General features: G+C 40.5%; 1 protein-coding gene across 3 annotated transcripts in view; it reads left to right on the plus strand.

The window, feature by feature from the left end:
* The first annotated feature begins 1008 nt into the window (after positions 1-1008).
* Positions 1009-18945, plus strand: part of smg5 (SMG5 nonsense mediated mRNA decay factor) — a 50005-nt gene continuing 32068 nt past the window's right edge. For 2 of the 3 annotated variants that reach the window (XR_003671932.1, XM_028426225.1), the window contains exons 1-11: positions 1009-1447; positions 1795-1893; positions 5045-5168; positions 6030-6186; positions 6958-7047; positions 7210-7299; positions 11790-11868; positions 11945-12070; positions 13923-13991; positions 14079-14308; positions 14432-14569. Coding sequence is in view for 1 of the 3 variants with exons in the window: in XM_028426225.1 (XP_028282026.1) it covers positions 1383-1447; positions 1795-1893; positions 5045-5168; positions 6030-6186; positions 6958-7047; positions 7210-7299; positions 11790-11868; positions 11945-12070; positions 13923-13991; positions 14079-14308; positions 14432-14569 (1267 nt within the window). In the remaining 2 variants the exon portion in view is untranslated. Of the gene's footprint in view, positions 1448-1794; positions 1894-5044; positions 5169-6029; positions 6187-6957; positions 7048-7209; positions 7300-11789; positions 11869-11944; positions 12071-13922; positions 13992-14078; positions 14309-14431; positions 14570-18945 lie in introns of those variants that run through there. The other variant, XR_003671933.1, reaches the window with a different exon arrangement.

An 18945-nucleotide genomic window follows, 5' to 3' on the forward strand; every position in this document is an offset into this window, starting at 1 on the left:
AAGATTAAAAATTACTTTATTACTAATTACTTTACTAATTATTCCAGTGGGGAAATTATGTTGTAGTAAAAGCATATCAAAGAACAATAAATACAATATATATAACAAAAAACTATACTATAACTATAACATAACAAAACACATACACGCACCTAGTTTGTCACTGAACGTTGAAGGACCTGAGTCTCCTCAGGAAGTACAGTCTACTCATCCCTTTCTTGTAGAGCAGCATCAGTGTTTGTTGACCACTCCAGTCTCCAGTCCATCTATCTAGATGATTTCTAGATGGTTTACTCTGTTTTAGAGTGCTCAGTTAATTGGCCTGAACTGAGCAATGAAGAGAAGAGAGTAATTTTAAGAACTACTAAAACTGGATTAAGAATTGTCCAACGCGTTATTAAACTCTGGAAGAACTGGTGAACCACTTATCACATACCACTAGTCTGTCAGTCTAGTATGGCTCCAGCAATTTCATGTGCCTTACAAAATGAGGTCAGCTGACTACCTGAATGTACTTCTAGATAGATAGATAGATAGATAGATAGATAGATAGATAGATAGATAGATAGATAGATAGATAGATAGATAGATAGATAGAATTAAAATCAAGCAAAAAGCCAGTATAAATGTCAAAATTCTGTACATCATGGAGAGCAAGCATCTCTCAAAATGTATTTTTTCTTTGTTGTAGGAAAATCGAGTGATCTTTATGGATGTTTGTAGTAGAAATCACTACGAGTTGATTGGCATCATTAACAAAAGTTTTTGATCAACCTTTCATCCTTTTCAAGGAACTGATGACAGAGAAGGCATGCAAAAAAGAAAAGTATGAAACTCAAATAGTAGCAGATTGCGGCACAGCCATAAAATGTGCATAATAGAACATAATAGAAGACATAGGAACCTTATCGTTATGAACTGTCTCCACTGCGCCCCCTATGGTTAAGTAATTGAACAGTACGACTTTCCTCACATCGAAATACTCTGGTAATCTCGTGTACCGCATGAACTCACGCGGTGTTCAGGCGGTCACTGTGTGATTGGAATAATGGCCGCCTGCGTAGTAATGTTTGGAACGGGGAACAACACAAAAGGCGTATTAGAGCGCTTTAGCTGACCGGGATCGGTAATTACCCATTAACTGGTTTTCAGAACGGATGGTTCGAGGGGGACCTGGCAAAGGATTGAAGAAACGACTCGGAGGAAAGAGGAGGGAAGCTAACTCTACTGCGATAGCTAGCGCTAGCTGGCTATCAACTTGGTTGTCACTGTCGGAGGAACAAACCCGAGACAGCCGTGACAACTGTGTGTGTCGGAAGGGCTGAAGGAAAGGGAAAGAAACAAGCTGGAGCGTGTGATCAAACACCTGGGTCATCGCCAATATGAGTAGACCGGGGCAGGACAGCGAACCAGAGGCGAAAGTCCTTCTTATCAAGCGGCTTTACAGGTAACTGAAGAGGCCGTGTTTCCTAGCTTAACAGATGTGCTAATCGAATGTTGTTGTTGTGGCTAGCTGAGCGCTAGTTATTATTTACTACATAATTTTCCATTATTACTTGTCACGACAATATCACTCACACATAATAGACTCAAGGTTTTTGTAGTTAGCTTACAGTCAATACCAGGAATGTGTGCGTTTATCGTTCATGTTAACAAACAAGTGAAACAGAAAGGGAGTTGGCTGTTAACATGTCAGAACAGAATGTTTGAGTTAGCGTTTGACTATATGTCATCACTGAGTAGCCCCCAGAATTAACCCTGTCGCCTTTCTGATTCTTTCTGTTACTGCTTTAGGGCTGTGGTCGAGTCTGTGCACAAGCTGGATGCAATCATCGGTAGCAAATCGTCCTACAGAGAGGTCTTCAAGCCGGAGAACATCAGCCTTCGCAATAAGTACGTCCATCTGTCTCAGTTGTGTTTTTAAAGGAGACAGTATTTCCAAATTAGTTTAATTGGTTTCGAGTATCACCATGTATGAGCTGTTGTGTACGTTATACTAATCTATACTGAGTCCATGTAGTCAGTTGGGATTGGCTGCAGCTTAGTTTAATATGTTTATCCAAACTTAGGTGATAACTAAATTGTACAATCTGACCACTACAATAAAAATAAAAAACAGACATTACAGATGAAGACACAGGAAGAAGTATTGTATTTTTAATGGATAGACCTTCGGAATAGTCAAGTCTGGATGAACGAATAGTGAATGTGAGTACTGGGTTCTGATATTCCTAGTAATAAAATGTGATCCTTTAATACTGTAGAAAGAAATTAGTCCAATGGAGCAATAAGTAATAGGGTTGGGAGATATTGGCAAAAAAAAAATCACAATTAATTGTGGCATTTAGCCGATAACGATTAATTTGTCGATTACTTGATGACAATTACACTTACATGTTTTTCACTCTAACTCGCCTTAATGCTTCAAAATAAAATAATAATGAAGCAAACATTTAACGTTTGTGCTTCAAATGTTCTATTCTTAAGGTCACAGAGCAGTGCATATCAACATTAAAATTAAACAGGACAAATAAGTTCAGAAAAGTCACATCAGTGATTATTTCAAGTTAAAAAATTGTGTCTGTGCAAATTAACCTGCGAGTGGAATATGTCGCACACTAGTGCATGTTTTCACTCATACTGTAGAACAGCAGCAGAAAAAACAAACAAACAAACCGGACAGTTTCACATTTAATTTAGTAAAGATCGGGAGGCAGCCTCTCCAGTGGAAGTTCATTTCTTTGATACGAGCAAACATTAAGTTACCATGGCAACAACCAATGCTCAACGCTGAAGCGCTCAACTGCTTTGAACGTTACCCCGGATTTACACCGCACACGAAAGCGCAGCGTGGCGCTTTACGGGCGTAATACGCCCGTCTGTCTCACAACATCAATTTACACCAGGAGCGTTTCAGAAGCGTAGCACTGCCTCCACACTCTCATGAGATTCACAAAGTCATGTAGTAACCTGCCTGTTTCAGGCAGGGTTACAGAGCAGTTACTGAAAACTCAGTTTACTCCCTCAACACACAGAGCAGCTCCTCACCGTCAACTCTGAGAACAGCTGCTGCTTCTTTCCCTGCCTTTTCCTTTCTGATGTTGTCCTTATAAAAGCATGTTCTATCATATAAAATAGATAAGTGGCAAATATTAATCGGTGACAGTTTTTCTGACGATTAATTGCACGCGATACGATTTTGCACAAGCCAATGTGCACAAGTAATGAGAATAGTTGCTAGATGGTTTACTCTGTTTTAGAGTGCTCAGTTAATTAGCCTGAACTGAGCAATGAAGAGAGTAATTTTCAGGAACTACTAAAACTGGATTAAGAATTGTCCAATGCCTTATTAAACTCTGGAAGAACTGGGGAACCACTTATCACATACCACTAGTCTGTCAGTCTAGTATGGCTCCAGCAATGAAGTTTTGTGAACCCTGAGAATTTTGAATAGAAATTTGTTGTTTCTGCATAAATGGCGATCAAAACTGATTTTCACACAAGTCTTGAAAGGTGAAAAAGAGAACCCAAACAAGCAAATTAAACAGAGATATTTAACTTTGTCATTAACTTATTCAGAAAAATGATCCTATATTACTAATATACTAGTGGCGGCAATAGTATGTGACCCTTTGTGTTCAGTATCATCTGTGAGCCCTTGTGCAGCAGCAACAACCGAGGGGGAGAATAAGGTTTAATCTTGCTCTGACTGTCGGTGTTGTATTGCTGCTGGTACCCAAATTTCCCTGAGGGACCCTCTCAAAGGGATTAATAAAGTATATTCTATCTATCTTCTATCAATAGCATTATCCAGAATGACCAGAATGCAACAGTCCTTCACAAGCTTATCTGTTGCTACCTGTAGCTTGTTAGGGATCTAGCATTGGTCAGGAAGATGCTAGGAAGCGGTGCCTTGTGTGGCTGTTTTTTGTAATCTCACCAGCATGCCAGCCCTGCAGCCTGGCTTTTGCTTCCTGTCCCTGTGCTGCCTTCACTGTCTCCTGGCATGAGTGATAATTCACAGAGAGCTCGGGCACCAAGCTATCTCCATCAGGATGTCATGTGTACAAAGAAACTCTGCTGTGGCAGGCAGCGTGCTCCGCGAGTCCTGTCTTTAGAATATAGCACCAGCTGTAGATGTCATTTGCCCAGCAGTGTGTCGTCAGATCAGAACAGGAAAAAAAATCATGTACACAAATAGCCAAACTAAGCACTCAAAAGAGAGCACTGAGCTTCTGCGTCTGGGCCACAGACATAGAATCATCTTTTATAGATGGATGTGTAAGCTTTTCCAGCCTGATGAGTAGCAACAACTGTTTTAATGAGGTCCTCGGAAATGTCCTTTGGCTATGCCATTATACACTTCCAAAAACACATTGTAAAGATTAGACTTTCATAGATCACTGTTGTTTAAGTAAAACAGGGTGCTTACTGACATTTTCCATTGATTGAAAACACACTTGTGTCCCTATTCAAAGTTTTTCTGCAGATTGTCTGATTTTGTTTTAGAGTTTTGATGTAGCATAATCACTAGGTCTAAACAATCTGACCACAAAATTGATCACCCAAACCTTACTTCTTTGTCCAGATTAGCTGTTGCAAAGGCTAGCTTTGGTGTGTCTGTCTTGGAAAAGTAGAGCCTACAGAAAATGCTTATTCTGAAATAGTGCAGTAGGATCAAGGGTATGATTTTTATTAATTTTTTCATTTTGATTGAACAATTTTGTCAAGATGCAAAAAAAAAAACTATTTAAACATGTTTTTAGTAGTATCTTTACCACATTGTCTTACAGATCCATTAACTAAGTAGAAATTCACTTCAACTCAAAATTTGGCTGGGGTATGAATAATTTTGGGCATAACTGTATGTAATATTGGATAATTTTCCTGAAATAATAAATGACAAAGTTCACTTTGTTGCTTATGTTATGTTTTCTCCTACTCAAGCCCTTCACGTCAAACTAGGTTGACTGACTGATCCACTTTAAACTGGACGCAGCTGCTTCTTCATTGTATTAATGTGTGCATCCTCTTCTGTTTTTAGGCTGAGGGAGCTTTGTGTGAAATTGATGTTCCTTCATCCTGTTGACTATGGTCGTAAGGCTGAGGAGCTGCTCTGGAGGAAGGTTTACTATGAGGTCATCCAGGTTATCAAGACTAACAAGAAGGTAACTTACCCTGCAGTGGCGGAAACATTCCTTTTTATGTGTTAGGTATGGTTGTTAGCTGGTTTGACAACACAGCAGTCACTGTGAGTCGCTCAAGAGTGTGCTGCAGTATACTCTCCACAAGATTGTTGGTACAAATTACAACATGTTAAAATAGTGTAATCTTGCAACAGCAAGTCCATGAACTGAAAGCATCCTGTCAGCCTCCCATGGCAATTTATCACACATTAGCATGTTTCTCTGTTGGTTGTTGTCACTTTTAGGTTGGGGACTGTTGTTTTAACCAGTTTTAATGCAAAGTGTTAATTTAAAATGTTTGATTAAAAAAGTGTTACTTTTTATTTATCTGAAGGGTTAAGCACTCTTTTTGGTATACTTTAAGTTTAGACAGACCTGGGTAATGACTAGGATGGCAACATAGAATCAAAGGAAGGGATACTAACTTTTAAACCCTACTTAATTCAATTCAATTCAATTCAGTTTTATTTATATAGCGCATTTTACAATCAGAAATGGTCTCAAAGCGCGTCACAGAAACCCAGAGCGTGACACCGAGCCTGAACCCCCCTAAGAGCACTGTGGCAAGGAAAAACTCCCTTTAAGAGGAAGAAACCTTGAGCAGGACCCGTCTCTTAAGGAGGAACCTTCCTGCTGCTAGTCGGCGAGAGAGAGAGAGAGAGAGAGAGAGAGAGAGAGAGAGAGAGAGAGAGAGAGAGAGAGAGAGAGAGAGAGAGAGAGGATTATATTATAATGGATATCTATATATATCGTCAGTCCACAAGTAGTAATAGTTGAAGATCGACATAACCTATGTTGCATGTATTCATATTTTTAAATTACGTCTTTTTTCTTCCACTGCAGCACATTCACAGTCGCAGTGCTCTGGAATGTGCTTATAGGACACACCTGATTGCTGGTGTGGGTTTTTACCAACACCTACTGCTCTACATCCAGTCACATTACCAGCTGGAGCTGCAGGACTGCATCGACTGGACCCACGTCACAGATCCACTGATCGGTTAGATGTGCACAAACTTTTTACACAGGCCATTCCAGGCAAATAAAAATTGTTTAGGTGCTTCTGCTTGTATTGCCCTCCAGAGCTGCTCTTCTGCAGTTTTAAAATAAGCTATATTATCTGTGAAACACAGAAAGACTATACAGTGACAAAGAAAGGGTTAAGAAGATGTAAATCTGCTATTATGGGTAAAGCCAGGCTGCCATTATGTGTACAGAAAGACTTAGCAAATTTGACCACAGTGGGTCATTAATGGAAAAAAAATCTCCGAACACTCTATGCTCAAAGCAGTTTTTGTATGTTTTTCCCCTCCTGTAACATTGTTAGTCACTGTTATCTCAAAATAAAGTCATAACAACACAATCATGACTGGGAGTAGAGAAGACTGAAACATGTCGATTTTACAAAAATGTGAATGAAATATGGTGGCACAGTGGTTTCTACATTCAAAATATGTAAATGTTTGGTTAATTGGGGGCTCTAAAGTGGCTTTAGGACCTAGGTGGGAATAAGTATGGTTGTTTCTTTCTGTGTTAGACCTAGTCACCAACGTCATCCCCACCATGATCCTGTTTGTAGCAAAGCAGGACAAGAAAATGGATGTGAATAATCTGGGGCTGAAATGTATTACACTTTCATTTATACCGTTTGAAAGTTAGTGATATAGATTTAAGCTTGTCTTTAGTTGTGAAACTCCAATATTTTTTGGATAAAACTATCAAAATGCACATGAAAGAAAAAAAATAAACCTTGCATAATTGTTCCCAACAGGCCAAAAGAAGCCACTGTTGGCCACCCCCAAAGAGATGGAGTGGGCACAGATGGCCTGCCATCGCTGTCTGGTCTATCTCGGAGATCTAGGTAATGATATAATAGAATGTGTGTTGATTCTTGATCTGTATTCTGAGAATCAAAGGTGACATTGAGTGTTGGGGAAAGTGGCCAAGTTATGTTGTGTAATTGGCACCAGACAGATGGAGAAATGTTTTTTCCTCCTTTAATGTTTAATGTATTTTGTTTCAGCCCGCTACCAGAATGAGCTTGCAGGAGTGGAAGCTGAGCAACTAGCAGAGAGGTTTTACCATCAAGCCTTGTCTGTTATGCCACATGTAGGTGAGTGACTGCATTGTGATTGCATAGTGCTTTAGTAAAGTGTTGACAGTGTGTTTGTCATGTAGGTCCTATAATTGATCCTGTGATCAATTGTTCTAGCATTGGCCAATTATTAAAGATGACCACTAGTGATCCTGTGATCAATTATAGCAGTTATAGCTGACTAAAATCTCGAAACCCTACACAGTATACATAATCACACAGTCATAACTGTGCGTGTCATCTTAAAGAGTACAAATCATCATGTTTACATATATCCTGTTATATCCCATAGAGAAACAAATGCTTTTTGTGGAAGGAACCAGTATGATGCTTAATTCCATGTTGGCCTACAAAAACACATCCCTGGAGCACTCTTTATAAGTTGTTGGATGTCTGTTCATATGCAGACTTATACGTTTATTGCAGTTTCAGCTTTGTCTATTTATTTGTTTCTTGTTACTGATAGCATAAAAGGTAATCAAGAATCAGACCATTGCTGGAAAGTTGTGAAGCCTACAGAATTGGTATATTTCTGCATAAATATGACCCAAAACATCAAACCAATCAAACAAATGGTGTTTTGTTTGGAGGGAGTGTCACAGGGAGACGACACTGGACTGTGTGTACACTAACATTCTGTGTGTACACTAACATCCACGGTGCATACAGAGTCCCCTACCACCATCTTGGCCTCTCTGACCACATCCCCGTCCTGTTGGTGCCAGCTTACCACCCCCTGCTGAGAAGGGCCAAGCTAACAAATCAGACTGTCACTGTGTGGTCCAGTAATGCAGCCTCTGCTTCAGGACTGCTTTTAGTGCACGGACTGGCAGGTCTTCAGAGAGGCAGCTACATGTGAGGGAGAGGTGGACCTGGAGGAATACACCTCCTCTGGCTTTATCTCTGAGTGTGCTGATGATGTTGCCACCATCAGGACAGTAACCTGCTTTCTGAATCAGAAACCCTGGCTGAATGCTGAGTTCAGAGCAGTGCTTAAAGATAGGGATGCTGCATTCAGGGCAGGTGCGGCATTAGCGCTGACAGTGGCAAGGAAAAAATGACAGCAGGCATCACGGGTGTGCAGAAGTACAACACTGGCAATGTATATAACATAATACATATATAAATATATATCAGATAAATATTTTTTGCATAGACCTTTTAATTAACTTCAGTTCTAATCAAAAGTAGTGAAAAATCATTTTCCCCCAGGATTTTAATCACCAATTTTATAAGGGGCGGTGCTGAAAAATTGGAAAAAACACACAAAATGGCTCATTTTTAATAGAAAAGGTGAATGTGGAATGGATTTTTTTTAACCTTTACTACAGTCTTGGTCATGTCAAACAGTAACAACATTGACTTAAATGCATTATTAGTTTTTGCACAGCACTGGATTTTCATTTTTTCTTCCTTCCATTCTTGATTGTTGGTGGTTTACCCTGTTGGTAGGAGGTAACATTTGTGATTTTTACAGTTAACAGCTTAATGACCCCTTTACCTGCAGGCCTGTGCTTATGAAGTGTGGTTTCTGGCTTGTAGATGGAGTTATAGGAAGTAGTAGTAGTAGTAGCACATAACTGTGTGTCTACACACTGTGTGTGTATGTCAGAGTGAAAGAGAGCCATTTGCACACTGACCTTGTTGTGTGTGAGTACACACAACCACAGTTTTCATAGTAAACAAAAACAAAGAAAGTGTTGCTATGCATGTGTGGCCCTTTGATGTCTACAGGTGCAGACTAAACAAAACAAAAGGCAAGTGGTCTTACATGTGACCTTGTGGTCATTTGATGGTGAGAAGAGCAGCAAGCAACATGAAGAGAGGATTCACTTGTGCACAAGCTTTGGAAATGATTGTGCAGCCTGGCTCTATGAAGGGCCAGGCTGTGAAGCTGTGAAGGCTGCACAAGTAGATCAGTCACCTGTTCCAAAGTAGATCCCTCACTCGTGCACAGGTGAATCCTCTCTTCATGCTGCTTGCTGCTCTTGTCACCATCAGTGACCAGGAGGATGCATGCAAGTCCACTAGTGTTTTTTTGTTTAGTGTGAACCTCTCAGCATCAAAGGGCCTAACACACTAACCTAAAAGTAAAGTCACTCTACTGGAGTACGTGTTTTCCAAAAAAAAAAACAAAAAAAAAAACAGCTAGTTTACCCATCCACAACTTCAGACGCAGAACTCCTGGATATTTTATTTTTACATGCTTATGCATCGCCTGTATTAGGTAAACTTCACTTACATAGTAACTTTATTTTCCTTAAAAAACACCCAGACTTTAGATCAACGCAGTCTCAACTCTCCTTCACTGCTCACATTGAGCCGGAGCGTCTACCATAATTCATCTGTTTGACTTCTTCAGTGGTAGGTTGACTTAGGAGGCAGATGGTACAAAGAACGACGCTACTGCCCCCAACCTTTCTTGGGGTGCATTTGATGACTGTGCACAATTCTATTATTAAATGCCTTTCAGGTTGCTTAAATATTATGAGGCATCAACAACAAAATTTGTTGCAGCCCTACTTTCTTTGTTTTTGTTTACTCTATGAAGACTCTGTGATTGTGTGTACTCACACACAACAAGGTTAGTGTGCAAATGGCTCTCTTTCTAACATACACACACAGTGTGTAGACACACAATTATGTGCTAAAATACTCCCTATAACTCCATCTACAAGCCAGAAACTACACTTCATAAGCACAGGCCTGCAGGTAAAGGGTTAATAGGGTCATTAAGCTGTTAACTGTAAAAATCACAAATGTTACCTCCTACCAACAGGGTAAACCACCAACAATCAAGAATGCATGATTATGTAGTATGTAGTGTATTTCTCACTAATGTTGATCAGACCTGAAACTAATTAAAAGGTCTATGCAAAAAAATATGAAAAAAATATTTATGTGATATATTTTTAAAACCGTTAAAGTTAGAGGACGTTTTTGTCCCGAACAACAAGAAAGGGGGTAAAATTTGCCCACAGTGTATTATTGACCTATGAAAAAATTAAGCTTATTCAGCAAAAATGATTCAATTTGCTCACATATTGAAAAGTTATGGTAAAAATAAACAGAAAAATTACTCTCAGGGGACAAAAATGTCCCGAACAGTGCATACGGGTTAAATCGGGGTTGCTGGTATATGAACAATTCAATGATTTGGGGCTGCTTTGATGCCTCAGGGCCTGGACAGCTTGCCATCATTGAGGGGAAAATAAATTCCCAAGTTTATTAAGGCATTCTACAGGATAATGTCAAGGTGGTTGTCCGCTAGCTGAAGCTCAGTAGAAGTTGGGTGATGCAGCAGGACAACAGTCCTAAACATTGAAGTATATCTACAAAAGAGTAGCTTAAAAAAAACAAAATTCACCTTTTGGAATGTCACTGAGTGGGCCAGTCAGAGCCCAGACCTGAATCCAACAGAGATGCTGTGGAATGACCGTAAGAGAGACATCATAAGTATATTGCTGAGCTGAAGCAGTTCTGTAAGGAAGAATGGTCCAAAATTCATCCTGAGCATTGTGCTCGGTTATTGCTACCAAAGGAGGTTCAACCGTTAAATCCAAGGCTTCACTTACTGTTTCCACAAGTATGTAAATGTTTATTGGATGTGTTCAATAAAGACATGAAATATTGTGTTGCACAAGCACATTGTTTTTGTTTGTTTTGTGATGTAGAGATAGATAGATCAGACCACATCCTATGACCAATTCATGCAGAAAACTAGGTCATTCTAAAGGGTTTTTTTTGCACTGTTTCTGTCTGTCTATTCTATTCTTTAACAATCCTTTTGTAGAACAAGTCATGTATGTTAGTTTGCAGACCGATGTGCTAACATTTTCTTTAGAATTTGCTGGTATAATTCTACGTTTTTTGTGTTTTCTCAATGATGGCAAATCATCTTGGCTCAGATCTGGTGAAACATATTATTACTATTCATGATGGGATCTTTTTTTTCTTTTTTCCAAATGAAAGGCTTTTATTTTGGTCTCATTTGTCCACAAAACATTTACTCAGCAGCCTTCTGGCAACTCTGCAGGAACTGCCTCGCTTGCCTTGATATTGTAAATAAGAACATGTTCTTAATAACCTGCCTTGTAAAATAACATTTAAAAAAATGAATAAATGCACAACAAAATAAATAAAAAATTCCATGCTGCACATTAATTTTGGATTTCAAGAGCTTAGATTTTTGGATTTAACATTAAATGTTCTTTGTAAATGTATGATGTTTGTAGCATGTTTGGTTCTCTCGTTCATATTTTCTATCCTGTGTACCTCTTCTCCTCCTCTATCTGGCTGACTGTCAGCAGGAAAGTTCTGCCTGCTGATAATCAGGGTCCTGCTTATGGTTTCTTCCTGTTAAAAGGGAGTTTTTCCCTTGCCAGTGTTGCTGTTAAGGAGGGTTCAGGTTCTGGGTTTCTGTAAAGCACCTTGAGACAATTCTAATTGTAAAAAGCACTATATGAATAAAATTCAACTGAATTGAATTTTAACTTGTCTGTCTGCAGGAATGCCTTTTAATCAACTGGGCACATTGGCAGGGAGCAAGTTCTACAATGTGGAAGCAACTTACTACTACCTACGCTGGTGAGGAATGCCATGTCATGACTAAAATGTAACCAGTTCTGATAAGGTCCTTCTAACAGATTTATTTTGTGTTTAGCATCCAGTCAGACTCCCCCTTTGAGGGTGCCTATGGCAATCTGAGGCGCCTGTTTGACAAAGCTGCCAAGATGTACCATCAAGTAAAGAAGCAGGAAATTAAGAAGTTGCCTCCACCTCGGCAAAGGTAGGAAGGATTTACAGGATTTCTTTTTTTTTTGATCATTTTAGTTTCTAATGATAATAATGACTGTTATATTTTGATCATCATTGGCTTGCTTGAATTAGTTTGAAATAGAATCAAGAAGAATCAAGAATCTTTATTGTCATTATGCAAAGCACAATGAAATTTTGTTTAGCAGCTCTTGGCTTAAGACACACAGGTAGACACATGGAATGGAAAAAAAGGAAAATATATCTAAATAAATATAAAATAGTATAAAGAATAAAGCAGTAAATATAACAGTACAAATTAACTTTTTTAAAGTGACCAGTATGAATATATTGCAGCATATTAATGTTCAAAAGTACAGTCTGTCAGTGTACAGACTTATTGCTCAGTCTTTGGGTGGGTGGGATGTGTAAAGTGGGGTGATGGATTTCACAGCTCTGGGGAAGAAGCTGTGTCTCAGTCTGTTGGTGTGAGTTCTGATGCTCCTGGACCTCTTTCCAGAGGGAAGCGGTACAAACAGTTCATGTCCTGGGTGCGTGGGGTCTGCAGCTATACGACCAGCCCTCCTTTGAAGTTGGCTGTTGTATATGGAGTCCAGGTGTGGGAGAGGACTCCCCACAATCCCCTGTGCTGTATTCACCACCTGGGCCAAGTCCTTCCTTTCCTGTGCAGTGCAGCTCCCGTACCACACTGTTGCACTGACAAAGGATGCTTTCTATTGTGGCCCTGTAGAAGTTTGTCAGGAGCTGAGGGGAGAGTCCAGTCCATACAATGACATACCTTACAACAGACCTTAGCCTGCTTACATCCAAGAGCAATTATATGGAATTAAGCAGTATCTCTCTGCTGATGACTTTTGATGATTGATGATCCCTTTGTGTAAAGTGGGTTGTCAAAGCAACAAATGTAAGAGTTGAGTATAGTATATATAGTAAAAGGCAGAGTATGCACATGAATCAGTCCCAACCATTTATAATTTTTGAAATAAGTATTTGATCCCTTTGCAAAACAAGCTTTAGTACTTGGTGGCAAAACCTTTGTTGGCAATCAAAGGTTTGCACACATCTCAGGGGGGATTTTGTCCCTCTCCTCTTTGCAGACCCTCTTCAAGTCAATAATAGTTTATGGCTGATGTTTGGCAACTGGAACCTTCAGCTCCGTCCACAGATTTTCTATGGGACTAAGGTCTGGAGACTGACTAGACCACTCAGAGACCTTAATAGGCTTCTTCTTGAGCCTGTCCTTTGTTGCTTTGGCTGTGTGCTGGAATACCTAGCCATGACCCATTTTCAATGCCCTGGCTAAGGGATTTCAGTTTTATTTATATAGCACATTTTACAATCAGTTTTTTTCAAGGCGCACAGAAACCCAGAGCCTGTTATAGACCTCTTCTATAGGAAAGGTTTTCTTAAATGGCTTCTGTTATGATCTGGTGCTATATAGAAAATAAAAAGAAATTAAAATTTACTTGACCTTCGAATATAATGGTAGGGGAAACACTGAACTAATTCTTAAATATGGTAAATTGTGGATAATTAGGATATACATTTTATGCTCATCTATGGTATTTCCAGAGTGTTAAAAGTAGAAAAAACTTCAACGATGTAAACCGAACCGAACGGACAACCGTGACCTGATACAAACCGAACCGTGAATTTAGTGAACCGTTCCACCCCTACTGGGCAAATTTACAAAATTTTTTCCCTAACTGTATATATTGCAGTGAACAGTGTTACATGTGAAATGAAAACCACCCAGAAACAGTTAGGGGGTTCAGAGGGTTAATCATGGTTTGCTTTGATTATTTTACTATAAACTCAGATTCTGTTAATAATTTTTATATTTGTACTCTGACCTTAATCTGCAGATCAAAAGACATTAAGCGCCTCCTGGTGAGCTTTATGTACCTCCAGAGCCTGCTACAGCCCAAGAACAGGTAGGTGCTTGTGCACCACTTTTCTTCAGCTTGGACTTGTCATCCTTGTGTTCATTGTGTTGTTCTTGTTCCTCTGTTTGTACATAGTCTGATGGAGACAGAGCTGACATCACTCTGTCAGTTGGTACTTGAGGACTTCAACCTGGTGCTGTTCTATATGCCACTACCAACTCATGGTGGAGCTCACCACTCCCCTAGTGAGGAAGAGGAGGAGCAGCAGCAGTACTCTGACAGCTCTTGCTCTGTACTCCCTGACACCGTCATCTTCAAGATGGTGGTCACGTGTTTGATGGTGGTGCACAACCTTAAGAGAGGAGGTTGTTGGTTCTGAATATGTTATCCAGTTTATTCTAAATTATTTGTATTTATATTGAAATGATTGGGCAGTGTTGTGGACAGATAAAGAAAAAATTTGCCCTGTTGATGTTTTGTGTCTTTAGGTTCAAAGCAGTACAGTGCTTCCATAGCTTTTACTCTGGCCCTGTTTTCTCACCTGGTGAACCATGTCAACATCCGCCTGCAGGCTGAGCTGGAGGAAACGGAGAGCCATGTGCCTCCACTTCACACTGATGCTGCAGGTGAGAAAGAAAATTCCTTCTTCAATATTTGCAGTAGAAAGGCCCTCAAGTAATAATGCTAGTTAGTTAATTTTTCAATGTCAGCACAGTGTAGAAAATGTTCTGGACACTGCAAGGTATTTTAGTCCCAAATTATGTTGATTGTATTATCTTTGAGGATTTAAGTGGCAACTTATATATATATATATAAATATATATAATATATATATATATAATATAACATATAAATATGCTGACAATGCAGCATTAAGGTGCTACGTGATCTCTGTGCCCATGTAGCAGTGCTCCATCAGACCCAGAATTAATAGTCCCAAAATAAATCAACCTAGGAGATTGTCCCGTCTGCATTGCCATTTGTGAATACACAGGTCACATCAGGTACTTAATTTTTTTCATTTTTTTTAGTCAGGATGCTAGTTGAATAGAACACGTGTTCTCAGTAGTTGCCCTCACTGTAAACAAGCTGCACACATGCCTGACTCCTGAATATACATCTGTAAATGTTCCATCTTGGCATCTTTAATCTGTTGGTCCTAAATCTGACAGTTTTGTAGTCTATTTGACTTACGTAGAGAACATTGAAGATGAGAGAAATTGTCCCCGGCGAAAATCGCGACTTGCCACTGTCGCCCCTTGGCGGGCGTGGTCGCAGGCTCTGCAGCGCCCCCTAAAGTGTAAAAATATTCATCACAACTGCTTCAGACTTGCCACTCGGTACACTGATGTATCACCTTGTGACAAGAAAAAGAGCCTCTTGGACGAAGTCCGCCATTTTTAAAAAAACACACCATGTTCCATTTTGCAATTGCTCGATCAGGCTGAAAATTGGTGCACTTGCCCTTAAGGGGTTAGGGACCAAAACTTAGCAAAAACGCAGCACTTTGTCATACAATCTGGCTGTGGCACGGCCACGAATTTGACCCTTCGCCAACGCACAGGAATTGAATTTGTGGCTGTATCTTCCTCATACTTTATCCTATGTGGATTAAAAAATCAGACATGCTGAGCCTGTCATTCTGAACAGATTGATATGCTAATGAGCTGATACTCTCATAGTGCCACCTACTGGCAGTATGAATTGTGTTCAGGCTGATTTTCCTTGTTCCACACCTCGTGTTTGAACAACCTCCTCCTAGCGGAATACTCTGATAGACCTGGGATTTTGTCACATGGTTTAGCACAAGTTATCAAACACGCAGCTCGATGTTAAACCGTCTGGGCGGGGCAACACCATGAATTTGACCCTTCGCCACCATAGAGAAAGCTGCTGTATTTCTTTATTCCTACCTGCCTCTTACTCTGTTATGACATCAGCCCCCGTGCACCTTTTCATATCACCTTATCGTCATATGTGGGCATGGCCACATGGCTCAGCAGCATCCCCTAGAATGAGATCTGAGTCCCCATTTGACCTACAGACATGAAAATCGGTAAACATCTGTATCACCTCTAGAGGAGAAAAAAGTCTCTTGGAGGTATCCTCTAAAATGAACAGGAAGTCCGCCATTTTGAAAAACCTGCACCACTTTGCATTTTTCGCTCCTCGTAATTTTACGACTTCTCCTAGGGAATTTGTCCAATCCACCTGAAAACGGGTCTGGGTGCTCTTAAGGCATTAGCTGCTGTTCTGCAGCGAAACGTCTTTAATACCTGCCTGTCTGTCTGTGCGCGCTGCGCGCCACAGTGAGAGGGCCGTATGAGTTCTGCACACACGTTTCAAAAAGTCTGGGCGAAACGAACGTTGTTCTTGTTCCCATCACCTCGGGTAACAGATTTCTCTGTTCTAATGCAGTATGGAACAAACTTTAGCGAACAGCATCAGCTCTGCGCAGCATATGTCTTGTGTTCTTCTTCGTCTGGATTTTCGGCAGACGGTCTCGGCTGACCGCAGCAGACACGTTTTCAAAGATACACAGACGGTGGTCCCGCCCTTCACCGTCTCTGATTGGTTTAGACCACGATATGAGCCTGATGTGTGACTGTTGTTGGACCACAGGAAGACTGCTAAGAGTAGCGGAGAATGTATCTCCCTCTAACAGCTGGTCGCACCGGTGCGACCTCAGATATTTTTTTGGTTGCACCATTGAGAAATTAGAGTAAATCTAAAGACCTGATATTAGCCTCACACAAGCGTCTTCTAATTGTCACAGTACTCACAGGTAACTTTATATCATTTCTGATCTCCCTGGAGCTGATCTGGCTATTGTTCAATCTATTTGAATGTTAGTCTTCCATTTTCTTCCACTTCTTTCTTGTTTGGCTTTCCATTTTAAAGCATTGGAGATTATTTTTGCTGAACAGCCTATCATTTTCGGCACTTCTTTATATGTTTTCCCCTCTCCAATCAACGTTTTAATTAAAGCACACTGTTCTTCTAAACAATGTCTGGCGAGAGAGAGAATTGCATTTACAACATGTGCTGGCTTCATCCTTAAATAAGGGCCACATGAATGACACCTGTTTCTTAACATAATGAATGACCTCACTGGTTCCACACTGCTGTTATTTTGAACATACCCCTTTCACTTAAGTATTAAATTACACAGAGTCAGACGCATTCATAAATGTTGAGTCTGTTGGTTTCTCCGACTCTACTACACTTACTGGTAAATTATTTGCCATGTAATAATATGATTTATACCAAAAACAATGTTTAATCTGGTTAGTTATGTTGGACTGCTATTATTTTGAACACAACTGTATGTTACACCTTATGGAAACATAAACATTTCAGTAGTGAAATAACCTTGATTGGCCCAACAGAAACATTGTTATGTGCATATAATCAAAAACAATAATTCCATTAATATTTAGTAGAGCTTCTTTTTGCTGCAATAACAACCTGTAGACGCCTCCTAAAGCCACAGACAGTCCCTAGACTCTCTGGCAGGTGGTATTTTGGCCCATTCCTCCATACAAAACACCTCCAGCACAGTCAGGTTTCTTGGCTTCTGTGCGTAGACAGCCCGCTTCAAATCAATCCATACATTTTCAATGATGTTAAGGTCTGGGGACTGGGATGGCAATCCAGAGCATGGTACTTGTGCTTCTGCATGAATTCCTTGGTGGATTTTTAACAGTGCATAGGAGCACTGTCCTGTTGAACAATCCAACCCCGGAGCAGTTTCAACTTTGAAACTGACTCTTGAAAAAAATATTATAGAAAATACTTTCCAAGGTGGCACCTAGCACAGATGCTGTGGTGTTTTGGTGCGCTCTGTTTTGTTTGTTTTTATGTATCAACTGTGCGTCGGCATGCTCTTACGCGAGAGAAGAGCTCATGAACATCAGACACACCACACCTGTGGACTTATCTCCAGTATTTTTAGCATCTTCATCTTGTAATTTGTGCTTCACGGAGACTTTGTGGCTTTGTGGACAGATACCAGACTTTGTGCTGCAGCTGGAGAGATTCCAACTCCGAGCAGATCGCCACCAGGAACTCTCCGGTAAAACAATAAGTGGGGCATATCGTGCAGTGCCCTGTGCTGCTCTCGGACTATCTGACAACGTGATGAAAAAAGAGGCTGTAGAGGAGCTTCGTTCCTGTGTACAGACAACGGACTGGGAGGTGTTCAGGGCTGCCACTTCCTCTTAGTCTTGATGAGTATACAGACACTGTGACATCATATATTCAGTACTGTGAGAACAGTATTGTGCCAACATGCACCAGGGTGAGTTATAACAATGACAAACCCTGGTTCACAGCTAAACTCAAGACAGCTGAGGCTAGAGAAGGAGGCTGCTTTCACAAGTGGGGACAGAGACAGTTCCCAAGAAGCCAAGGATCACTGGGCTTTATGACTCCCTCCTGCCGATGTTATGCCCACAAAATGACGTCATTTTTCTCTCGGACCGCCCATTGTGCCGCTTTCTCGGACACATGTCCTGGGCAGAACTTTTTCTCTCAAGGCTGTGCATCAACCATGCTGTGATTGGTCGGAATTGATTGTGGGCGTGATGAATGTGGTGAAGCACAGGAGCTTCAGGTGCAGAACACACAGACAGAAGGAAGTACAACGACGATGGACAGTTTACATGAGCAGCTCCTGGAAGGAGAAACACGGCGCACAGAGGAGAGTGTCTGTCCAAAAGGTGCCGATAAAAACTAATCCCAGTATTGATCATGGCGTTACAGTGGATCGCGCACATTAAACACCGGGAGACGGGATGTATTATTGCAGACATTCATCCACACGTTCACAGCATTATACTCACACAGACCAGAGGTCTGCTACAGTTAGCTACACTGATCTTCTATCTATTGTCATGCTGTGTGCCCTCTTCCCTGAACATTATCAGCTCGTTAGGCCAGGTAACCACGACTGTGCGCTCAACTTGCAATACACTTGCATTGTCAACCTTTTGTGTGTGAC

Source organism: Parambassis ranga, chromosome 16 (genome assembly GCF_900634625.1).
Source record: "Parambassis ranga chromosome 16, fParRan2.1, whole genome shotgun sequence".
NCBI lineage: Eukaryota > Metazoa > Chordata > Actinopteri > Ambassidae > Parambassis > Parambassis ranga.